A 24634-nucleotide genomic window follows, 5' to 3' on the forward strand; every position below is an offset into this window, starting at 1 on the left:
GTTTTTTCTATTTCCTCTTTCTTTGATTTCATAAAAAATAATACATTCTTGTGAAAATAAGGCATGTTATATGGTTAGATAATGAATAGTACAAATTGATATGACACTTACATAATGATAAAAGTAGGGGTGACAATGAAAACCAAACCCATGGGTACCTGTGCGAACCCAACCCGAATTTCACGGGAAAAACTCAATGGATTGGTTTCGGGTTTTACCCGAGTTTAATTTTCGGGTTTGAGTTTGATAGAATAGAGACCATATCCCGAATTTGCCCCGAAGCGATGTAATTCAATTTAAAATTGAAAGTTCTATCATGTGTCTACTGTTTTTAACTTCTAATTTTACTTTACATGTTATTGGCTCTTCTAATAATACGAGAGAAAATAAAAATGTTAAAGAAAAATGAAACAAAAATGATACTATACTTTCTTTAGTATATTTATTATTTTCGGGTTACTTGAAATTCAAAAAGTTTGAGGATGATATCTTTATTTTCAACTTCGTTGAGTTTGACTTCAGGTTTCGAATTTAGGGTTTGGATATGTACAAACTCGACTTCGATCCGCCCCGTAGTCATTCCTAGATAAAAGGCCAAAATAAAATTTAAAAAAAATGCACCTTTATTCGAATTAAACAAAGTTATTTTAACCGAAAAGACATGAAGATGGAGGTAATGACTGAAGTTATTTGTCATATCTTATGGTCTATTCACGAGTTAAGTGTTAAATGAAAAAGAATGAAAATTGAATACCTCAAAGTCATATCATACATGTGTTTCATGATTTTTGAGCTTTTTCTTCCCCCTTCCAATAACTCTAGAAGAACAATAAAACTTAGTGAATGGTTCAAAATAATGAAGAACAAATAAGAGGAAATTTATAGAGGCATAAAGTATAAGCAAAATAAATCCTTTGAATTCAATCTAAATTAGGATATCTAAATTCATGAGTTAAGTGAATATAACACTGATAGATCTTGATCTAAATCCTGAAAGTATAAGGTATATCAATCAATCACTTTACAAATTATTTAACTTATCTACTTCTGTATAGTATGCGACTTTTCTATTATGTCCATTAAACTCTCACCTAAATTAAGAGGTTAATTAACTCATGAATAAATTAAAGGTGGGAAAACACAAACTTAACTAAAGATTAAAATGTGGAGGAAAAACCCTTGAACCAAAATAAATTGTAGCAAACTAAACCTCCCAATCATTAAGATTTTTTTCATTTAACTCTCAACAATCAACTTTATGGAATTAGAGATGCTAAATATTTTTTCATCACATCATCTTAGCAATCAATGTGAGGTGATGTGTTATTTTTAAATATGTTTGTGATGAATAATTATATAAAAACATTAGGGGATTTAAGTTTAATTTAATTTACATAAGAATGTTAATAGTGACCATGGATAATTTTCTAAGCACTGTTATATTTTAGGAGTAACCCAATTTATTCCTCACAAAATTTATATGCACTAATTTAGTTCATATTTTGATATTAGTGAAAGGTTATACTAATTTTATATTTTAACTCATATTATTTATTTGAATATTGAGGAGGAATTTGTTTACACCTAATTTAACTTACACTTAATTTTTTCACCATTCATTTTCTTAGATTCAACACATATCAAATGAGTAAGTGCAATAAGTGATGAGAAAAAAGGAAGAGAAATTTTAAATTGAGTATAACTAATAAAACTTAAATCGGTACTAATTTTTTTTTTTTTTTTTTACTAATATTACTATTCATTCTTAGGAAGAATTTCTAATATAAATTCAACTCTATATTTCCCTTAGGGTTTTACTTTTCCCCTTTCTCTCGATCTCTACTCTCACTCTAGTGTTACCTTTTATTCTCAATTTTCGATTTGGGATTCGATTATCTAGGTTTTCAATTCATCAATTGCGTCAAATTCGGGTTCCCTTATTCCCCCGGTCCCAAAAAAGTGGTGTAGTTCTCGTTTGTGAAATTTAGGGTTTTCGAACAATGCCTCCAAGAACGGTTAAGAGAGGTGGTTCAGCGAGTGGTAGAAAGAGGGGTGGCAGAGGGACTCCAACAAAGGCTTCACAGAAGGATCAACATGAAGAAGTTGTGAAGGTTGAAGAAGAAAAGCTGGTTATTGAAGAAGAACCCAAGGTTGAAGATAAGTCTATTGATATGAACCAAAAGGTTGCTGAAGCTGATGAAGAACAACATGTAGGCCATGTGTTTGATGAATTGCCTGTGGTGAAAAGTAAGTCCCTTTTCGCGATGTGATATGAGTTGTGATTTGTTTGGGGCTGTTATGCGAGGTGTGATTTGTCAAAGTTCCAATATTGGTCATTAATATTCATTGGGTACATGTCAAATTTTATATTGTTCTTGTGCTAGAGTTTTAATTTGGTGATTGTATAGTTTGGGTTCCTTGCTTGTAAAATTTTAATTATCATTGGTCAATCGTACATCACAATGGAGAAATACATTGAGGGATGTGCAAAGCATATGATATTCATGCAGGGTGGATGAAACGGCAGAGTACGTTATTATATGTGATAGAAAAATGTCACTCAAACTTAAGGGGGAATTTTACTGCATAACTATAAGACCCACAATTTTATATGGACTGAATTTTGAGCGGTAAAATATCAACAATAGAATAAACTCAATGTACCAGAGATGGAATGTTGCGTTAGATAGTGAACACAATGCACAAGACAGGATTATGAATGAATGTATTATGGGGAAAGTTGGGATAGGTAAAAAAGATGGTAGAATCGCTCTTTAAGTTGTTTGGGCATGTGTATAGAAGACCGTTAGAAGCCTGGGTGAGGAGAGTTGATCAAGTGGAGGTTAGTCCACTTTCAAGGGGTAGAGGGAAGCCAAGAAACACCAATAGTGAAATGATTAGGAAAGATTTAGAGCTCAATCCTTTGTCAATGACTCAAAGGACATGATTTATGATAATCAATAGGCATTGTTCGATTCATGTAGCCGACTCCACCTAGTGGGATTAAGGCTTGATTGTTGTTGTTGTTTTGTTTTCTTGATAGTATCTTAGTCAGAATATACTAGCAATCATATATAGTTTTTGCGTTTTCTGTGTATCTAAATTCTAAAGCTTGTTATTGTGTTTTTATACCAACTTTTGCTCTTTATTGATTAAGGGGGATGAACCAGTAATTATAATAAGGAACCAGCGTATTTTATGATAAGTATGTTTAAATGGTACATAATGATGGAAAGGGTTTCATTAATTAATGATGAGGGTCCACTACGAAAATGGACTACCCTAATATAACATACTATGATGTTAGAAATATAGGTCTTCTGTCATTGGATAATTTGAGATCTGTATTGTGTGACAGATGATGAAGAGGCGGTTAAGGAGTCTATAGATGAATATGAAAAAGATGAACAATTAGATTTGGAGGATAATGATCCTGAGTATGAACCTGAGGAGTATGGTGGAGTTGATTATGATGAGAAGGAAATTGAACCAGATGAGGTTCATGAAGTAGAAGAGGATGTAGAAGTAGAGCCAGAAGAAAATGTTGGTGAAGAAGAGGTTGATACCGGTGACGAAGAAGTTGAATATGTTCATGATGTACTCGAAGGTGAAGAGGATGATGAGCATGCTGGTGAGGAGCATGAGCATGCTCAGATGGATGATGTGGAGGAAGAACACCGTGAAGTTGTAAAAGAGAGGCGAAAGCGGAAAGAATTTGAAGTGTTTGTTGGGGGGCTAGACAAGGATGCCACTGAAGATGATCTGAAGAAGGTTTTCAGTGTTGTTGGGGTGGTTACCGAAGTCAGGCTAATGATGAATCCTCAGACTAAAAAGAACAAGGGATTTGCATTTTTGCGCTTTGAAACTGTCGAACAAGCAAAGCGAGCTGTAGCAGAGCTAAAAAATCCAGTGGTAATTTTTTATTTTCATGACATTTGAGTGGAATTCAAACTGTTATCGTATTAATTCATATGTTTTTATAATTTTAATTTCAGATTAATGGCAAACGATGTGGTGTTACTCCTAGTCAGGACAGTGATACTCTCTATTTGGGTAACATATGCAAGACATGGACTAAGGAAGCTGTAAGTTTAATTCTTTGGGTCTATTTCTTTGCCATCTTTTGACATTCAAGGCTTAAGTTGTCTTAACTGGTGACTTTCTCTTGATTAAGTTTGCTGAGTTTCTGACTGTTAATCCAATTTCTGGTGCCAGTTAAAGGAGAAGTTGAAACATTATGGAGTTACAAACGTTGAGGATGTGACATTAGTAGAAGATAGTAATGATAAAGGAATGAGCCGTGGATTTGCATTTTTGGAATTTCACTCCCGCTCAGAAGCTATGGATGCCTTTAAGCGACTTCAGAAGAGAGATACTGTATTTGGAGTTGATAAGCCTGCAAAGGTTTCCTTTGCAGATTCCTTTATTGACCCGGGTGATGAAATTATGGCACAGGTATTTTTCTGAATTTGAAATCCTTGTTTTTACCAGTGATTGCTATATGGGACCTTTGTTGTATGGTTCTTTGTCCTTGTTGAAGCATTTGGGTTGCTGTCAACATCTCTGCTGGTTCTCAACTCCAATTGTGGTTGATTTTTTATGTGTCTACATTTTGGATATTACAATTTTCTTGTATTATTTTTTTTATATAAAATCACCTTGGCTTACTTTTATGGTTGGCAATTAAATTAGTAAGTTAAACGATTGTAATTGAATTTGTTTTTAAGGTTGAGCAGATAATGACACTTTAGATTATTAGTGGGCAAGCTATCTTGAAGTGGTCTTTGGTGTTTAACGGATAATTTACCTTTTATTTGCTCTGATCTAGTGTGTTTGAGTTTCAGGTTAAGACTTTGTTTATTGATGCATTGCCTCCTTCGTGGGATGAAGATTATGTTCGGGATCTTCTTAAGAAATATGGGGAGATTGAAAAGATTGAGCTTGCCAGGAATATGCCAGCTGCTCGCAGGATGGACTATGGATTTGTTACATTTGGCACACATGAAGCTGCTGTAAGGTGTGCTGAAAGCATCACTGGTACGGAGTTGGGTGAAGGTGACAAGAAGGTATGTCTCTCTGTTTGAATAACTGTATATATGGAATAGTTAAATTGGGTGTTTTATAAAGCTTTCATCTTCTTTCAGGCAAAAGTTAGGGCTAGATTGTCAAGGCCACTTCAGAGAGGCCATGGAAGACATGTTAGTCACGGGGACTACCGTTCAAGTCGCGGATCTGGATTAATGCGAAGGCCTTCATGGAGCCGACCTGCACCGCGTAGTTTCCCTCCTCCCCGTGGGGTTAGAGGAAATGGAAGTCGTCTTCCGCCAGTCAGGCCTATTAGTATGAGAGATAGACGTCCTGTCATGTCCATACCAGTAAGAAGTAGGCCGGTGGATCCTCCGGCTAGATCCTATGATAGCAGACAGGCTGGTATGTTGTATACAGTTTTTATCTTAAGCTTTTTTTAACAGACTTATTCTCTATTCTTCCTTTATGATTAATGTTCTACTGTATCTCTCGTTAGCTCCTGCATATCCAAGAAGTAGCATTAAGAGAAATTACAGTCGACATGAGGATCTGCTACCTCCAAGAAGAGTTGCTGCAGATTATGGCTCAAGAGTGGTCTCTGAGAGACGCCCATCTTACAGGGATTACCCAGCCCGTGGCCCTAGCTACTCTGATCTCCCTAGAAGTACATCTCATGCTGCACCAAGGAGAGGTTATGTGGATGATGGCTATGGCCAAAGGTTTGAGAGGACTCCACCTCCTCCTCCTTCTCATTCAAGTTACCGTGAAGGACGGCCTCGTGATTATGATACTCTGTCTGGGTCAAAGCGTTCTTATGCTGCCATAGTTAGTATTATTTGTGCACATTTGTTCTGATTGTATTGATTTGGATTTCATTTTAGTTCTGTAAGCTTGATTTTGTAAATGAAAATCATTACTTTTTGTTTGCTATAAGGATGATGTTCCTCCAAGATATGCTGATACTGGTGCTCGCCAATCAAGAGCTCGATTGAGCTATGAATACGATGGTACTGCTTCACAGTATGGAGATGCTTATGGTGATAGGTTAGTGATATATAATTTGGTTTCTTACATTCCTTCCACCCTAAATGCCATTATCATATTGTAGTTTATTCCCTGTATATTGTTTGGTAGACTTGGAAGGTCTAGTCTGGGATATGGTAGCAGCAGCAGAAGTTCTATTTCTGGTCAAGATTCACATGGAATGTATAGCAGCCGACAGGGCATGAGTTACGATGGAGGTTGGTTTTGTTTCTAATAGTCTAATTTGTTGTTGTAACATCATAATTTGTTTTCTTAGTCCTTACATCTTGTGTGTTGTACGCCAGGTTCTTTTGGTGGTAGTGATGTTGGTGGTGGCATGTACTCGTCAAGTTATGGTGGTGATTACATCTCTCGTGGAAGTGATGTAATGTTCATGGCCTTTCTTATTAGGTTCTATTTTTTATATATTTTTAACCATTATTGCTCCTTTGTGTAGGTTGGTGGCAGCTCGTATTCATCAACGTATTCTGGAAGGGGTACGGGTAGTGGTAGCAGTTACATGGGTGGTGGTGGATCTGGGTCATATTATTGAGGTAAGTCATCTAATAATTACATTGCATTTTGTAGAGTACACAAGGATACATATAATAAAAGAATATTTTCTAGAGAGATATCTCTATTCTCGAATGGCATCTCTATTTTCCGTTAAGGGCTGGCGAACGTTGGACATTCTGGTCACCAGTGTTTGTCTATGACAGATTTGATATCATAAAGAGAGGTTGCTGTAGGATGACCTTTGAAGCTTCTACATGTTATGATGCATACAATTTGGAGACAAGAATGTTGCTGGTTATAAGCCTTTTTCTACGGAGTTTGTCAGAAAACTAGGTTGTCAATTCAAACTTATATCTTGGGTCTTCTCATCAGGATGTGATGTATTATCAGTTCTTGAATTTATGCTGTATGGACTCAAGTTACTTAGAGATGAGAAGAGAAGTATTAAGCAGTGATGTGTAATAAAACCTTGATTTATGACACCATATGGGTGGATAATATGTGACTCTTCCATCTTACTTTCCACTTGGGCAGAGACCAAGGCTAGAGATGCTGCTATTTGGTTAGGGCTTATTGGATCTTGTACCTGCTCAATTTATCATAAAGTTGGTTCATTATTTTAAATCTCAAATGGAATGTTTAGTTACTTGGATTACTTTTTTAAAGCCCTATGATCAGAACAGATTGAACTAATTGAGTAGTGATGTGTAATAAAACCTTGCTTTATGACACCATATGGGTGGATAGTGTGTGACTGTTCCATGTTACTTTCTACTTGGACAGAGACCAAGACTAGAGATGCTGCTATTTGGTTAGGGCTTATTGGATTTTTTACCTGCTCAATATATCATAAAGTTGGTCCATTATTTTACATCTCAAAAGAGATGTTTAGATACTTTGGATTACTTTTTTAAAGTCCTATGATCAGAACAGATGTGATCTAACAAGCAATTTGTTGGGCAAGTAGTAGTAGTAAGGGCTCTACTTCAGCAATTAATAAACTCAAAAGATTAGTTTCTTGAGATTTGTGTGACTTACAAACTTTGTTTCTTGGGATTTGAGTGTCATCTTGAAAAGCATGATGCACTTCACTGGTAATTACTTGTTTCTGGTACTGAGGGGAATCCAGGACAATGCTAAAGAAGCATTAGTATCTTCTCATATCTACTTAAGTTTTGCACTTTTTAATGCAATTGTATGTACACAATTGGTTGATCTCCAATTTTGCATGGCCCTCAGAAGATCATTTGCCTGTGCACTATCATTTGGAAGTGTAACAATTGAAGTATATTAAGTACCAGGAAAGGATTTTGAATATCTTATGCCATTAACAGTTTCTGAGTTGGAACAAATTATTGAAGTTGGCACATGCACATAGTTATACATTTGCATGAATTAGCAAAACCCTGCTCCAAAACCCTGGCTCCAAAACCCTGGCTCCAAAGGTGAATATGAACTAATTTAAATTGCTCGAGAGCATATCTTCTGTCTTATAGTTTGTGTCACTCCATGTGCCATGAGCTTGTGATTGGTCAGAAAAAAATATATTTAAGTTAAAATTTCATTATTAAATATTTTTCTGATCAATCACAAACTCATGGTATATTGAGTGGTACACATTGTGAGACAGCAGATGTGTACCCAAATTGCTCAGTCTGTTGAAGTTTTTGCTTATGTGGATTTGGTCTTGATTTTGTATAATCACAAGTGGGTTTACAAATACTTTTTAACTACATATGTTTGGGGTCTTGATGCTTTGGAAGCCCTTTGCTGGAGGAATGTGAAATACACAGTAGTCCCAGCAATGCTAGATTACAAAGCTTGTTAGGATTTTTGAAATGCTTTTCTTTCCTATTATAACACAATAGTCCCAGCAATGCTAGAGATTTCCAATTCTGTTGGTTTTTCATTTGATTCTTTTCATGCAAATAAAACTTACATGCTTTCCTAGGCTTTTTAGATCCCCATGCTTGCAAGTGGTTGGAGCGTGAGCTTGGTGGTGCAACGGTAAGATTGTTGCTTATTGACAATGAGCTTATGGATTCAAATCCTAGAAATAGTCTATGCTTATAGGGTAAGGTTGCGTACATCTGCCCCTTCAGACTCCACTAAGTGGGAGTCTAGTGCTCTGGGTCACCCTATGCTTGCAAGTAGTTGGCATGGGAAATGGATTCAGTGACGGGGGCGGAAAAGTCATCATGACCTTTTTGCGATAAGCACCGATGGATGAAAATCAGATGTCTTAAATTCCAATGTGTTATGTTAACATTTTCTGACATCAGAATCTAAGCTATCTGGTTTTGATCCAATGGTAGTGATGGACCTAAGTTATGGTGACATTTTGCCACTGAACCTAGTTGTTCTATTGGCATCAAGTAGGTTTTCATTTAATTATTCTTCACAAGGTAAGAAATGTGTACTGACTTGTTAAAGTTTTAGTTTCCAGTTTGTTCTCATTGTTTCACTGCAGGGTGTAAACTCTCCTCAAGTTCTTGTTTGGTAACTCATCTAATGCATTGAACCGATGATGTAAAAACTGTACCGTACTGACCGGTTTAACCGGAAAACCGATCCCCTAATCAGTACGGTACAGATGTTGAACTGGCCAAGTATCAAAATCGGTCAAAACCAGTGAACCGGCCGGTATTTGACTAAACCGGCCGGTTTATACACAATTTCTATGCCTTTTTATTTTATTTACATTTTAGTTTGACCCTTGGTTTTTGTAAATCAATGTTAAGTTAATTGTATATGTTGAAGCATTCAAAGATATATGCTTTTCTATACTAATAAAATGGCGTTAGAATTGAGTATTCTTAGAGTCACAAACATTCCTTGCGATCACTTTTCTTACATTTCATCTTTATATCTCTATCTTCTTTTTCCATCACATTTTATTCTCTTTTCTATATTATCACCTACAATAAAAAATATGGTGTAGGATAACCTTTTCTCGTTAATTATAATTGGTATGAATAATCTCACTCATAAATGAATTCTATGTAGTCGTTAGCTTTCAGTTTTTAAATCTCAGCTCTAATTTTCACCACTTAAGACATACATTATTTTATAATGTATATCCTAATCGATATTAAGAGCAGGAATTACATTTGTTGTGTTTCCCTAATGTTACAATGTGGTTTGTGATAGGTAGGATCGTTAATAAACTGAACCAACTCGGTATTCGTTTGAAATACAACTTGTTATTTAGCTTGATAAACTTAGTTCATGAACAAAATGAACAAAACTTGAGTTGAAAATTGAGCTTGTTAAATAAACGAATCAAACTTGATTTAGATACAATTTGACTCGTTAGGTTCATAAGTTGACTCGATATATCTATACCCATGTATTATTTTTTATATTTATTGTTATTATATATATATAAACAAGATGAATGATCCGTTTACAAAGTTAAGTTATACTAGTTACACTTAATCTCAATCATTCGTTTTCTTAAATCTGACGGACTAAATGGATAAGTGCAATAAATGATGAGACAGAAAAAATAAATCTTAAATAATTTATTGCATTCAATCATTTGGTCTGTTAGATTTAAGAAAATGAATGAATGTGATTGAGTGTAATTATTGTAAACAGATCTCTCCTTTATAAACAATTTTATATTTATATATATAACATTTTTGCAGTATTTTTAAAAATTAATTAATAGTTCGAACGGAACATAATAATTCGTGAACTTTAATCAAGTCGAACTCGAGCTAAAAGGTAACTCGAGTCGAATTTCAAGCTAAAAGGTAACTCTAATTTGATTCGGCTATATTCTTTTCCAGCCTTATGATATGTAATTGAACTATCTTAATATTGGTTGAGGCATAGAGATAAGGAAATGTTAGGACAAAACATCTTCAAGAGATAACTTCTCCCATTGTCTTTGTAAAGACATTTTTCTTTGGCATAACTGATGGGTCAGTTTTCACAATTATTGAAGCCTCCACTTTCACAGAAATCACTTACAGTATATGAGATAGATAAGAGAAAAACTTGTATAGAGAGACATGTAACACGTCATATTTAGATATAAGTATATTTTATGGTTTTTGATGTTATTATTTATTTAAGATTAAATTTAATTAGAATTAAAATATTAATATGTTGTCAGGATGTTATTGATTGTCTCTATATGGTTTCGTCTGCATACAAGTCTTTCTCGATAGAGAATTGTAGGTCACTCCATGCCCAAAGGTCACAAATAACTAAAATAGACAAGATGAATAAGAGAAATTGTTGAATTGTGTTTGTTGGTATTTAAATTCTGATTTAAAACTTATGAAGAGAAAGTCACCAAAATTTGAAGTTTGGGAATCTAAATGTCATTTCAATTCATGCATACAATTGGTTCAATTCTTGCACTAAGAACCTACCACACCCCTTGCAGGAAAGTATTAGAAAAAGGCTGTTACAAAAAAACTGCAAACACAACAACTACCAAGTCTTTATCTCGTTAAATGACGTTATAATGTTCTACCATAAATCATGTTTATTGACAAAGCATTGAAATCTTAGTCTATCATTTCCTCGTTTTTCTTCGGACACAATTCTATTAAATTATAACACAAACGTTGGGGTATGTGTTGCAAACCACATAGTACACATCCGTATCAGGTTTCCATGTCTTTATATGTTAAGAAAGACGAGATAGGATCCATTATATGAATCGAGGGCCTCTTTATAAAAAAGGACTCGGCCCACGAGATTCTCACCTAGTAGGATCTGGTGAGAGTAGATGTACACGACCATACACTTGCTAGCAAATAAATTATTTCCAAGATTTGAACTCATGACCTTGAAGTTACGAGAGAAGCAATCTTATCCTAGCGAAATATCCTTAGAAAGATTTTAGTTTATTGTCCTTTCTAATGATCCTCCATACTTCTCTAAGTACTTCTCTATTGCATGCACCCCACTAGAACCCTATAATTTACATATTTCTATAATTCTGTCTTATCTTTGTATGATAAACCCTAAATACCTAAATCATGTAGCATGAAGCATGATATGATCGAGCTAGACTCTACTCGCGCTATAGTCGAGGAAAGCTCGCGCCTTATTCGTGTTAAGCTGTCGAGTTAACTAGACGCAAGGAACTAATCCTTACTCCAATTTTCGCAATCTTGCAGTAACCAAGAGTAAATTCCAGTTAACATTTTGAGCAAGTCAAAATTGTTCTGACCTCTAACAATAGACTTAGACAATCACAATCAGTATCTTTATGTTACAAACTAAATATAAAACTTAGGTAGGTTCCTATAAATTTGGAATAAAAAGTCAGTGTTTTTGCCCAGAGTAGCTTTTAGTGAGCATAATATTCAAATTGCAACAAAAACCAATTTCAAATGACATGGTTTGGACTTGGGACTTCTAAGCACAAACATTTCATCCAGAACATATGGCATTTGTTGGAAATAGCAGGAATACCTTCATATGGTATAGCCATTAAAGTATGTGAGATCAAACATTCTAGAATTTCATAAAGAGCACAAAGGGTACGCAACCCGAATATACGGGAAAAAAATGCTTAGTGCACGAGGCTCCTACTTAGTGGGGTTTGGGGATAGTAGATGTATGCCTTACCCCACAAGCGGAGAGATTGTTTCCAGGATTTGAACCCTTGAACTAATGGTCACTAAGCTCACCCTCTATAGATAAACCAGAATATAAGAATATTCAACAAAGCCCGAAATCAGAATATAAGAAACAACAGGAAATCAGGAACGTTCAACAGAGCTTCAGAAAACACAAAAAAATAATGTCCCATGATTCAGATCCTGTTTCTATGTTCTGAGAATGTGATAGTGATACACACAAATACATACACTGTTAACTCCTTAACAAGAAACAGTAGTTTATATAATAAAATCCTCGGCGGAATTTTTCAAAAATTTGTCGACCCACCGGATGATACAATGGTTTCAACACAACAAAGCATACATAGTACCATTTTGACAAAGATATTGATTGTGTCACAGATCATTATAACTCTGTTCCACTTGTTTGAACAATGGATAATTTACTTCAAAATACAAGAAACATAAAAGCATGTTTTACCACTAGAAAAGTTTAATACTAAACCTATATTCACCCAAGTTCCACATCTCCAATAGTTACTTAAATAAATAAATAAAAATTGCAGACGAACATCGAATTATATATATCTACTACTAACTAAAAATAAAAATAAACTACAGAAAACTCGCATTAAAACTCAAAGGTTTCTTGTGCAAAACAGCAAAAGTAAGTAACCTCGATTGTGTTCAAAGTTTTAAATTGTGAATTGCATCACGTGATGTGACTATCAATCAAGCCATGATTGCATACTGCAACCGTAATTTAAAACTTCGATCACATTGGTTATCTATGATTCAGGTGATGATGGCACCTGATTAGTTTTCTTCTTCTGCTCGGCGACAGCATTAGCGAAAGCTTCGACAATCCTGTGTTGTGACTCCAAAATCATCTTGGTTCGCTTCATCTCCCTCTCCATCCTCATTCTTTCGATCTCCCTGGCCATCTCCATCTTCATCTGCTCTGTCCTCATGAATCCCTCTGCCAAAACCTTGACCGCATTCACCATTTCCTCCACCGGATCCTTCTCCCTCTCCCTTTTCCCCAATCCACTTCCCTCCTTCACACCTTTTCCCCCAAAACCATAATTAGGGTTCCTTTTCTCATCACTAAATTTCGGATAAAACCTCGAATCAGGTTTGGCTACACTCACACCACTAGGAATTCTAATCCGAAACGCTCCCTCACCTCTCCAACCATCACCACCACCGCCACCACCACCTCCTCCTGAACTTCCAATTCCATTCCTTCGCAATTTGTAAAGCGAATTCGCGTGGATTAAATCATGATCCTCATCATCATCTTCGTCGTCATCATCATCAACCTTAACGAAATCCGATTTCGCAGGAGAAGGACCTTTCTCCATAGAATCCATTAGATTGAAATGCAGCCAAGCCGAATTGAATTTCTTAACAGGAAGGTTCCTCGCGCGTTGGATCTCAGTGCGGTAACGCTTCCGAAGCTTCTCCATCTTATGGCGGCACTGCACGGCGGTTTTAGGAGGAGATACGTTAGGGCAAGAAGCGGTTACAGCGTCAGCAACTTCCTGCCAGTGAGTAGCCTTGAGGTTGCTCCGGCCAAGGGAGTACCATTTTTGGCGGTAGGAGTCGATAAGGGAGGAGGTTTCCTCCGGGGACCAACACGGCGGAGGGAGGCGGCGGGAGGAGGGAGGAGGAGGGAGGAGAGGGACGGCAAAGGGTGGAGAAGGATCAGTTGGAGAGGAAGAAGAAGCCATGTTGTGAATGTTATTAGAGAGGTGGTCAAAGATTCGATTCGTTAGTCTAGTTGTTTAAGGCACTGTTAGATCTCACAACTAAAAAACATTCAATGTTAGGAGTGACAGTTTGAGAGGACAGTCACGCACATCGAAAAAGGCCGAGGGATGGGTGAAGGATAAGAAGATGGTTTAGAATAATTGGTGATGGTGGTGGTGGAGGAGGAAGGGTGGTGATTGGGGTTTAGAATAATTGGTGGTGAAGGATTCGAATAGTTTGTCTAGTTGTATAAGACACAGTTAGATCTCAGAAAAAACTAAAGGTTTCGATTCATGAAAGCAACAATAAGCAGTCACGCACACCGAAAGAGTTCGAGGAAGTGGTGGTGATTGGGGTTTAGAATAATGGGTGGTGGAGGGTGAAATTGAGATTTAGAAGGATGAGGAGGCAACCACCGCTTAGGTGGGGGATAAAGGGCTAACGTGCGCTGTAGGGGATATGAGAAGGTGTAACAAGCCATTAAGCTAGGACCCATTTACAATTCAACTAGAGGAACCTACTTATCTCATTTTCTTTTCTTTTTTTACTCATTGGATTTACAATAACTTAATCTCTTTTTTTTTTCTAAAACTTTTTTCATGTTTTTTTAATTTAATTTTCTAATACAATTAGAGATAAACATGAGTCAAGCTAAACCAAATGATTGAAGTTGAAATTAGCCTCTGAAAAAATACAATTATTTAAACAACTTTATAAATGAGCTAAGCTCAAATTTGGTGGTGAAAAACTATAATTTTTCCCACTTATATGATGTCCTTCTAATTTGGAATTGTTTGTTTTATTTATCTTTGTTCAAGCTTATACAACCTTTACTTTTGGACTAAAACCATAATCTAAAAATATAGTGCTCAAAATTGTTCAAAACCATCCTAAAATGTATTATGATAAAAGAATTTGTGTGTGCAATTATTACATAAGCCTATGTGCCCTCTCCCCTCTAATCTAATCTCTTCTAATTGGGGCAAAACCAAAACCATATTCTTCACTTATCCACCAAAAAAGTTTAATAAATAAGGAATAATATATCTCCTCCTGTCAGTGAAATCATGACATGTGTCATATTTTATCATTTTTTATTAAAATATTATTAAAAATAAATAATATAGCACACATATCACATTTTTATGGCTAGAGGAGATAAATTATCCTCATATAAGGAGATACATTATTCTTATTCTCAAAAAAATATATGTACTACAAGAATGTATGAATTTTATATATTGTTATTATATAATTTACTATTAACTCTTTTACTCATAAAAAAAAATAATAATTTAAATAACATGATATATTAATAATGTATAAATATTTACAACGACCGAGTATTTAATAGTTTTGTAAACCTAACAAAGCTTACATAATCTCCTTCTCTCTCTCCATTTGGAAGAAGATAAGATGATTGTTCAATTATCTTTGAATTTGAACATTCATCAAAACAACTTTTCTCTTCATCATAATCTTCACCATTCTTCTTCTTCTTCTTATTCTCTTCCTCTTCGTCGTTTCCACACTCTTTCTCTTTCAAATCACAATAACAATAGACCCATTTCCCATAGTTGGAAAGAAGTATGCAGAAGAATTTCTTCATATAATGTTCCTTATTTGATTTCTGATGCTACCACTGTTTTGGATCAATGGGAAGTTGAAGGAAATACTCTCACTAAATGGGAACTTGGTCAAATCCTTAGAGACATGAGGAAACGCAACAAACATCACCCTGCTCTTCAGGTTCAATTCTTCTTTTTTTAAAGATTAGTCTTTTTTATTCATAGAGGGTGAGTCTCGGCGCAACGATCGTAGTTATGTTATGTTGTGTAAGTTTTATAAGCAATGGATGAGAGTTGTCTAAGTTTTATTGTTGGTTTAGTCAAAGTCTGAAGTCTCACATCGGATATAAGGCAGAACTAAAGTAGTTGTTTATAAGTAGATAAGGTCCATAGAACTATTGTTTTAAGGTTTTAGTAAACATGTGTTGTCTCACTCATGGCTTTCCACTTTTCCTGTGTCCTAGTAACTAGTAAGGATACTCTCCATCAGCAAGTGTCACATAATAACACGTAAAAGATAACATGTAATGTAACGACACTTTTATCATTTTGTTTAAAGTGAAATCACATTTTTGCCCATGGAAATATGAGTAAAAACAAATACTTGCCTCTCCATCATTAATGGAGAAGATCCTTTGTTCCCTGGTAACAATGGAACTCCACGGTGGTGGTCGCAGATTCTATAGTCATGGTCAGGTCCAATAATAAGCAATGGTTTATACAGACTCCACTAGGTGAGAGCCTCCTGTATTGAGCCGCTTTTCTTATCTTTTGTATTGATCCATGTGACCAACCCCACCTGAGGAGAATAAGCGTAGGTTGTTGTTGGGGAACTACCCTGACATATATTCAGATCACATATTATTCTTCCTTTGGAAGGTAGGTGTAATTAAGTTAAATGGTTAGTGTAATTTTCCCTAATTGTTTTTTGGATTTTTTCGAAAGTTTGCGAATTCATGGGATATGTCGGAGTTAGTGTCAGATTCTGTTATGAAAATAGAAGGAATGAACAATGACACTCACTGTATGCGATTACACTTAAACTTGATTGATTCTGTATATAACTTAGATAATGTTCAACTTTTATAAGTAAATCATTGATGAAGAAGAAAAGAGAGAGTTCTGTAGGGTATAGTGTATAGAGAAAACAAGGTTGAAAATGATTACTCCAATTGTAATTTGTTTACAACTGCATGCTACTATATATAGTAGCTCCCATCTATCTATTAAACTAACTACTTCTAATTCTCGTGTAACCGACTAATCCTAACTAATTCATCAACTCATTCTAACACCTTTACCCCTTCAAGCTCAGAGGAGGAGTCCATGGCTCTGACTTTGTATATTTGATGTTGAAATGTAGAATGAGTGACTGGTTTTGTCAGAATATAAGTTATTTGCTCAGCTGAAGGTATATGATGAACTTCAACCGACATTTGCTGAATCTTATCTGTTATGAAATAGAAGGCTAACTCGAAATCTTTGAAAATGGATTGTGCCCTTGATGTAAAGTATAATCTTAAACACTACCCAGAGGGGAACTCGTACACAACCTTACCTCTAATCATAGAAGGCAGTGATGTCAAGATGAGTGGACTTTTGTCGGGTTTAAACGATGCCATTTTTTTTATAAGAAAAATTGTATTAATAGAAGGGTACTAATGGTACATGATTTACACGGAGGGTTTAATAACGATACCACTTAGGTATCTTAAAAGTCTCTTTACTGCTTCTGAAATTGAAGCTTTAGGGTCGTGAGTATCTTTGTAGGCCTTGTTTACTGCATAAGGCAGTTTCAACTTTCAATCCTGTCTCCATTAGTATGTTCAAAGGCTTAGCATCAGTCATATTTTCCTTTTGCTTTAAGTCTCTAATATACTATGTTTGGGATAGGTGTGTCCCCCAAATCGATGGTAGATTGATCTTAATTCCCAAGGAAAAATTAAGATCACCAAGTTCGTTAAGAGGAAGCTTGGACTTGAATGTAGCAATGAGCTCAGTAATGACGAGAGAAGAGTTACCCTGATGATAAAGAGCCTCGCGTTGCTTGCAAACTATTGAATTATCACCTTGAACAAACGACAATGCCTGATTCTTGTATGCTTCCTCTAATAAGTCTCAATTAGGCAGATCGATATTTAGCTTTTCAATGCATGACATCGCTTGTTGATTTGATGTACTTTGCCTCATAATGTTTTCATATAATGCCCCGAACCATTTTTTAATGCTATTTGCCAATTTTCCAGGTATGTAACTGGATGAACAACAGAGAAGAGAGGTTTGGTTTATCTGCAAGTGACGCTGCGGTTCAGATAGATCTAATTTCCAAAGTTCATGGGGTTGCTAGTGCGGAAGAATATTTTCGGAGGCTGAAAAACGTGTTAAAAGACAGGAAGACTTACTGTTCCCTTTTGAATGTATATGCGCACTCTAGACTGAAGGAAAAGGCGGAATCTTTATTTGTCGCAATGAGGAGCAAAGGGTATGCAATAAATTCACTTCCATTTAATGTGATGATGACTATGTACTTGAACCTTAAGGAATATGATAAAGTCGATACGTTGGTTTCAGAAATGATAGAAGCAAATGTAAAGCTAGATCTTTATTCGTACAACATCTGGTTATCTTCTTGTGGATCTCAAGGATTGGCAGAAAAGATGGAACAAACGTATGAATTGTTGACAAAGGACCGAACTATTGTCCCTAACTGGACTACGTTCAGCACATTGGCCAAATCATACACTAAGATGGGTCACTTTGAAAAAGCAGAAGAATACATAAGAAAGGTTGAAACTACCATTGAAGGTCGAAATAGAATACCTTTTCATTATCTCCTTACTTTATACGGAAATATTGGTAAGAAAGAGGAAGTTTACCGCGTATGGAAAATTTATAAATTAATTTTTCGCAGGGTAACAAACTTGGGATACCTTGCTTTTATGTCTTCTCTGGTAAGATTGGGTGATATTGAGGGTGCAGAAAATCTTTACGAGGAATGGCTTTCGGTAAAGTCATCTTATGATTCTAGAATAGGAGACCATCTTCTAGGCTGGTATGCTAAGAAAGGAGATACAGATAAAGCTCTCGGAATCTTTAAGCAGATGGCGAAATCGGGTCAAAATCTGTATTCAAGTACATGGGAGATTCTCTCTGAGGTACATATTTCTAATCAGAGAATTTCTGAGGCATTGTCCTGCTTGAAAGAAGCATTTATGGCTGGTGCTCCGAAGACTTGGAGACCAAACCCCGTAAAAGTGTCTGCGTTCTTCGAGCTTTGTCGCAAGCAAGATGACAAGGGAAGCGCCGAGACTTTAATCGGGTTGTTGAGACAGTCAGGATTTCTTGAAGATGAAGTTTATGCATCACTCATTGGCTTATCTGATGGTGCCATTGGTAAAGGTGGATTATCAATCAAGATTGATACAGTGGATAGAACAGAAAATATCTATGAAGATGAAAACACTGAAGTTATGTTCAACCAACTAGAGGGTAGCTTTTGATTCTATATATCTATCAATTAGTGGAAAATGAGTTTTTACAAGTGTATTTTGGAGGAGATTTTGCATACCCAAGGTGAGTTGAATAATAGAGATTTTTTGTATTATTTACTTTAGTTTTGCTTTTCTTGAATATTAGAGTTTTGAACATTGTTTTTGCATTTTGGTATTTAGGTTGTTATGTGATTTTTGAGTGCACCACCTCTAAAATTATATTTAGATCCCGTATTTTTGCAGCACAAAAACTTCAAAACCTAATCTCGACCGTCCATTACTATCTGATAGTCATTGTAGAATGTTTTCATTTATGCTCTCACTCGATTCGCCCCCTATGTGATCTATCTTACAACAAGTTGAGACTAATTTGAGAAAATTTATAACAATAATGTCATTTTAAATAAAATTTTCCAAAATAAACCCTCCCAAACTTTAATTTCAGAAATCCACCCCATCTTGGATTTTGGGGTGAAAATGAGTATTTTCTTGGCTTTTAATTAATTTAATATTTTAAGTTAAAAAGAAAAACCTATTAGTGAGAAGGGGAAGTAGGAGTAGATATTTATGAGTGTATATCCAAAAAAAAATGTAAAGATTTATATGTTTTTAGTAGAATAATTATTACTCATTTGTATTATATTTTTAAGAGTCAATAATAATTAAATATAAATCGTAAATGATATATTTTCAGTATATAAAACTTTACACTCTTAAAATATTTGTGAGTACATTTTTTCCCTCTATTTATATTTCTGAGGACTCATTAATATTTTTAAGTATAAAGAAACTTAAAGTAAAAACTAGAGACCTAAATTAGGTATGAAATTGCTCATTTGGTATTTTACATCAATTGTGTTGTTTCACCATGGTCTCTCAAGCTTATATATGTTTACAATGTTGATCCTAGTCTATAAATTCTGCCAAACCATTTTTCTTTGTGTAGGATGTTAGGTGTATTTAAGTGCAAAATCTCAAGATAGAATCAGATAAGATGAATGAAAGTATGTATAAATGAGAAAATGATGAAGATTTAGCGTTCGATTTAAGGGGAGCAATCCAATAAAGTGTTTGGTATGGCGAGAAGATGGTCCCCCATTGGTTTAAAAAAGACTCATAAATAGAAGAATTTTTTATTAAAAATATTATGTCTTACTCATAATTATAGGTGACTTTGTACCAAACCCAATATAACCACACCCAAGCAATCCTACTCTCAACTTAAATGTTAGTAATAGGAGAATATATCTATTGTTTTGCTTTTTGTACTATTTCATATACCATTACATCTTATTGGTTGAAAAAATTATTTAAATTAAAATTGTAATTATTAAATATTTTTCTGATCAATCATATTCTTAACACAGGAGTGACACAATATATGTGGACCCTAGTAATAGGGTCCATAAGTTCATAAACTTCCATCCTATTTCTCTTTGGGTGATGTTGTATATATTTAAATCATTATACACAATCATTATATTATTTACTGTTGTATTACTTTAAGAATTAATGATGATTAAATAATATACAATTAGTAAAAACTCTTTTATTTAAATCATTATATACAATCAGTAAAATCTCTTATATTGTTAATGTATTCATCTTTTACTCTTAAATAATATCAACATAAGTTCCTTCAATTAATCAAACGGATGGATATAAGATTTGTTAATGTAATTGTGCCCCTTCTATATTTTCCCTCAGGAAATTAAACTCATGGATGATGGTTTTGTATATATTTAAATCATTGATTTAGAATGTATTTAAATAATTTTAACTCATTAGTATATAACAGTAATTTAGTTGTATTTAAGATCATTAGTTCGAACCGTAGTTTTAGACTATACCATAATTGTAACAAAAAAAGGGCTACCATAATTTCTTCATATAAATATATTTTTCATTATAAAGCCTTTTTACAAGGCTACACCTTGAACAAAAGAATAATACGAATATAGTTGTATATAACATAACTATATAAGTAATATTATCGAATACAAATTCTAAGTACACAAATAATATTTCATATTTTAATGTAACCAAAATGTCCAAATTTTCAATCTCATGTTATGTTCTATACTATTTTCAAACAAGAGCATAATTCGTATGTTTTGTTTTGTTTCGTCCTGTTCTAACACGTCTACCAAATACTAGAATAAGACTATAACACGATATAATTTGTTAATGTTCCGTGCTTTTACTCTTCAGATCCGACATATCCGACTCTTGAGATCCTGTTGGATTACGCTCTTTTTCGCCCCTTACCGCCTAATAAAGAAGCTGTTGATGCCAACACTCTACTGCATTATACTAATGTTTTTGATGCAGTTATTGATGCTGCTTATTTTGCTATGTCATATCTGAACTTCACCAATATCCCTATTTTAGTGACCGAATCCGATGCAACTCCCGATAATGCTAACACTTACAATAGTAACTTGATCAGACATGTCCTTAACAATACCCCGGACTCGCAATTAGTACATATCTTTGCGAGCTTTATAATGAAGATTCGAGATTAGGTCCATTGTCCGAACATATCTTTACGAGCTTTAGTCGCAACTCCCGATAATGCTAACACTGCGTACTATGTACCCGTACCAAAGAGAACCGTGTATCATGTGATTATGAACTAGATATAGAATGGCAAATTCATGTTTCAGCCCTTGAAATATGAGTACATCTTAGTCATTGCACTCTTTTTATCTATCATTTGTATCAAAATAAGTGTATTGAAATTATGAAATAATTTAATGGCATTATAGTTATTGTTTGTGATATTAAACATTGTTACATGTCATGGTTCCTGCATATTTCCTGGAAGGTATGATCTCAATCTTTTTCCCGATCATATATATTCTAGTTGTCAATGAACATGACGTATGATAGAGCATTATGACGTCGTTCCATCTATGTAGTCGACTCTACCTGAGATAAAGACTTAGTCGTTGTTGTATATATTCTAGTTGTCTTGTTCTTATTTACATTACATATTTATAATGTCATTTATCAAATTCTCATCCAATTTGCCTGAAAACCTCTCCATTTGCTGCATATAAAATGACTATCATGGTTTTAAATCGTGGTTGTGGTTATAGGTGTGGTTATGTAGCACTTAGTGTAATTGTCGGAAACTACGGCTAATGCATTTGCAATGCAGTCATTATTGGAGATTTCTTTATGATTGGTTAAATACCAATACTAGGATCTTAAATCTCATAATTCTCACACATCATATAAAACGAGATACAAAGTCATATCTGAATACATGTTATCAGATCTGCTACTTCGATATACCTTTTGAGAGAGTTTTGTTATGACGAACTTCCTCAGCCAAATCTTAAATTCCTTTTGGGACTTTCGTTTTCTCTATGATGGGGAGGATTGAAAACTATTTGTGATTTGGTGTCTTGGGAACCATAACTATTCATTATGCGTTAAGTTAGAATGTTCTCGGTATCCCCTATAGGTCATTATCCACTCATTAATGCTTGGTTTGGTTGGAAGAAGAAAATAAGAAGAAAGAAATATGTGAGAAAGAGAGTGAAAAGAGAGAAATAGATGAGAAATAGAATAGATTTTAGTGTTGTTTGGTTGTATAAAAAAAGAAGAGAAATAATTGATTTTTCTCCTCACTCTTCACTGGATAAAGATTTGTTATCCCGAATTATGTTTCAAATCATGCCAAACATCAATAAAAATATTTCATGTCAATTAAAAAAAAAATGTTCATTATTTTTTATTTTTTGTTTCGATATTATTGGTGTAGGACATGGTTTGAGACACATTTTGAGATAATAGATTGGAGTCTCTCTTCTCCTCTCATTTTCTCTTCACTTGGGAGGAGAAAAAGATTTTGTGGGGGCCTCTTCTTTTTTTCTCTCCTCCCTCAAACTCTCTCGTAAACCAAATAAGAGAAAGAAAATATTTCTCCTCAACTTCTCTCCTCTCACTCTCTTTCTCTTCTATTTCTACCCTTCCAAATGAAGGCTAAGTCCATGTCTATTATCAGTTTCAGAAGTCTTATAAGTCGTGAGTAATTAGATCAATTGTTTTGTAATTCAAAACAAATAGCAGATAAATCCTAATGCTTATGATTTGTATCATCTAACAAAACTCGACATTAGGATTCTTGTTTATCTAATAACGGTTGATTACCAAATCTGTAATATTTCAGTCATAATTGAGTTTGTGTATCACAATTTAAACTATTATTCATGCCCTTGTGGAGTGTTCTTTCTTATTCCTTAATTATTAATTTGTTTTCTTGATATTTGTGGTGAACAGTGGTGGTAAAAATGGCAGCATCATAAATGGGACAACATTGGCTCCATCTCTTGCCAATTCCACATACTCAAGTTGTTTGTCACGACCAACGGACGTTGGTTTAAGTGGTACATGCTTGATTTTCCTTAATCAAGAACCCGAGTTTGAGTCTTGTGGATGGAAAAAATACCCGTTGGGAGAGTTAGCCTCACGTACCTGTGGATATTACCGGCTCGAACAGGATTGCCTCTAGTGCGATGATACATGTGGGAAACCAAAAAAAAGTTGTTTGTCACAATTCTACAAAGGTGGATCTTTCACAAACATTTTGACATTTGTTACTTCAATTTTGAGTGCATTTGTTGTGTTATAAAACTAGGCACATTTCATTTTTCAACCACCTTTTGAAAAAGATTGTAGCACACTCAATTTTGTGTGATTTATAGGGTGGAGAGGTTGTGGTCAAAATGTATGATATAAATTGTAAGATGAGTTGTCCATTGAATTATTTTTGTACAAACCAACTAGATGAATTATTTGAGTTGTAACTATGGAAATGTATCGTTGAGGATGAGTCTTTCGCGTAATTGTAAGGTTGTTTGTCTTGTAAGTTACACGTGATGAGTTTAAATCCTGAAAACAACACTCTCCATTCTCCATTATCCTTCGAACTCCTTAAAGAATCTTTATTTCCGACATTCAAAGGCTATTTTAAATCATTTTTTCTAACTTATTATTTTGCTAATTTAATCTCTACTCCTCTCTCCCAAATCAATATTATAAAAAACTTTAGGGAAAAATAGCTTTTTTCACTTTTATTTGCAATCACATTGAGATTGCTAACACTTATACAAGACCACTAATATTATGGTTATAATATATTTGCAAAAAAAAACATTTTTTTGCACTATCATTGATATCGCTCATAGGAATTAAACCATTAATTTATTGGTCATTTTAGAATCTAACAGAGCCTTAAACTACTATATTAACATCTTGTTGGTTGCGAAAAGACGCCATTATGTTATAATCAAAATTCAAAACCGTTAATTATTTGATATGAGAAGTTCCTGATCTTGTTACACTAAAACCACATGTCTAGTTCATCATGATACCTACTAAATTATGTATAAATAGTGATAAAATTAAATTTAATAAATAACCATAATACTCCAATATGAGAGTAAAGGCTGAATGAATAAAAGATCAAAAGCTCCATATCAAGGAATTGATATTATCAAGATCAAAACCTTGTCTAAACATCAAAGCAAAAAAGTGATCTTAAGTTGAATCGAAATATATATATATATATTGCACATTGTATGAGTGGAAAAGGTGAAGAATATAGACTAATGTGAAGAATATAGCCCTCTCTTACATTTATCCATTTGCATTGAGA

At 34.5% G+C, this 24634-nt stretch overlaps 3 protein-coding genes across 8 annotated transcripts; 2 read left to right on the top strand and 1 right to left on the bottom strand.

Moving 5' to 3' along the window:
• On the top strand, nt 1775-7184 carry LOC109362395 (nucleolin-like). 5 transcript variants are annotated; one of them, XM_019608144.1, is made up of 12 exons: nt 1775-2250; nt 3362-3912; nt 3996-4085; nt 4216-4455; nt 4845-5066; nt 5145-5430; nt 5525-5853; nt 5963-6072; nt 6160-6269; nt 6357-6436; nt 6509-6605; nt 6771-7184. In XM_019608144.1, the coding sequence occupies exons 1-11, from the start codon at nt 2001-2003 to the stop codon at nt 6602-6604; spliced, it is 2364 nt and encodes a 787-aa protein (XP_019463689.1). In that variant the 5' UTR covers nt 1775-2000; the 3' UTR covers nt 6605; nt 6771-7184. The 5 variants fall into 5 exon arrangements, with proteins under 5 accessions (XP_019463689.1, XP_019463690.1, XP_019463692.1 ...); XM_019608145.1 differs by having other exon boundaries at nt 1775-2247; nt 3359-3912; nt 6723-7184; XM_019608147.1 differs by having other exon boundaries at nt 1775-2247; nt 3359-3912; nt 6840-7184.
• On the bottom strand, nt 12533-14246 carry LOC109363098 (trihelix transcription factor ASIL2-like). Its single transcript, XM_019609281.1, has 2 exons — nt 14032-14246; nt 12533-13922 (listed from the first exon to the last, which is right to left on the bottom strand). The coding sequence occupies exon 2, from the start codon at nt 13886-13888 to the stop codon at nt 12944-12946; it is 945 nt and encodes a 314-aa protein (XP_019464826.1). The 5' UTR covers nt 13889-13922; nt 14032-14246; the 3' UTR covers nt 12533-12943.
• LOC109363015 (pentatricopeptide repeat-containing protein At1g02150-like) lies at nt 15271-19185 on the top strand. 2 transcript variants are annotated; one of them, XM_019609169.1, is made up of 3 exons: nt 15271-15370; nt 15413-15656; nt 17722-19185. In XM_019609169.1, exons 1-3 carry the CDS (start codon nt 15324-15326, stop codon nt 18973-18975), a joined length of 1545 nt encoding a protein of 514 aa, XP_019464714.1. In that variant the 5' UTR covers nt 15271-15323; the 3' UTR covers nt 18976-19185. The 2 variants fall into 2 exon arrangements, with proteins under 2 accessions (XP_019464714.1, XP_019464713.1); XM_019609168.1 differs by having other exon boundaries at nt 15272-15370; nt 15407-15656.

The sequence above is a fragment of the Lupinus angustifolius genome, chromosome LG12 (assembly GCF_001865875.1).
Source record: "Lupinus angustifolius cultivar Tanjil chromosome LG12, LupAngTanjil_v1.0, whole genome shotgun sequence".
NCBI classification, from domain to species: Eukaryota; Viridiplantae; Streptophyta; class Magnoliopsida; order Fabales; family Fabaceae; genus Lupinus; species Lupinus angustifolius.

Coding starts and splice junctions, on each gene's coding strand:
- LOC109363098 (XM_019609281.1), bottom strand. CDS start 13,888: ATGGCTTCTTCTTCCTCTCCAACTGATCCTTCTCCACCCTTTGCCGTC.
- LOC109363015 (XM_019609168.1), top strand. CDS start 15,324: ATGATTGTTCAATTATCTTTGAATTTGAACATTCATCAAAACAACTT. Junction 15,371..15,406: donor AACATTCATCAAAACAACTT/TTCTCTTCATCA, acceptor TTCTTCTTCTTC/TTCTTATTCTCTTCCTCTTC. Junction 15,657..17,721: donor AACATCACCCTGCTCTTCAG/GTTCAATTCTTC, acceptor CCAATTTTCCAG/GTATGTAACTGGATGAACAA.
- LOC109362395 (XM_019608144.1), top strand. CDS start 2,001: ATGCCTCCAAGAACGGTTAAGAGAGGTGGTTCAGCGAGTGGTAGAAAG. Junction 5,067..5,144: donor TGGGTGAAGGTGACAAGAAG/GTATGTCTCTCT, acceptor ATCTTCTTTCAG/GCAAAAGTTAGGGCTAGATT. Junction 6,437..6,508: donor ACATCTCTCGTGGAAGTGAT/GTAATGTTCATG, acceptor TCCTTTGTGTAG/GTTGGTGGCAGCTCGTATTC.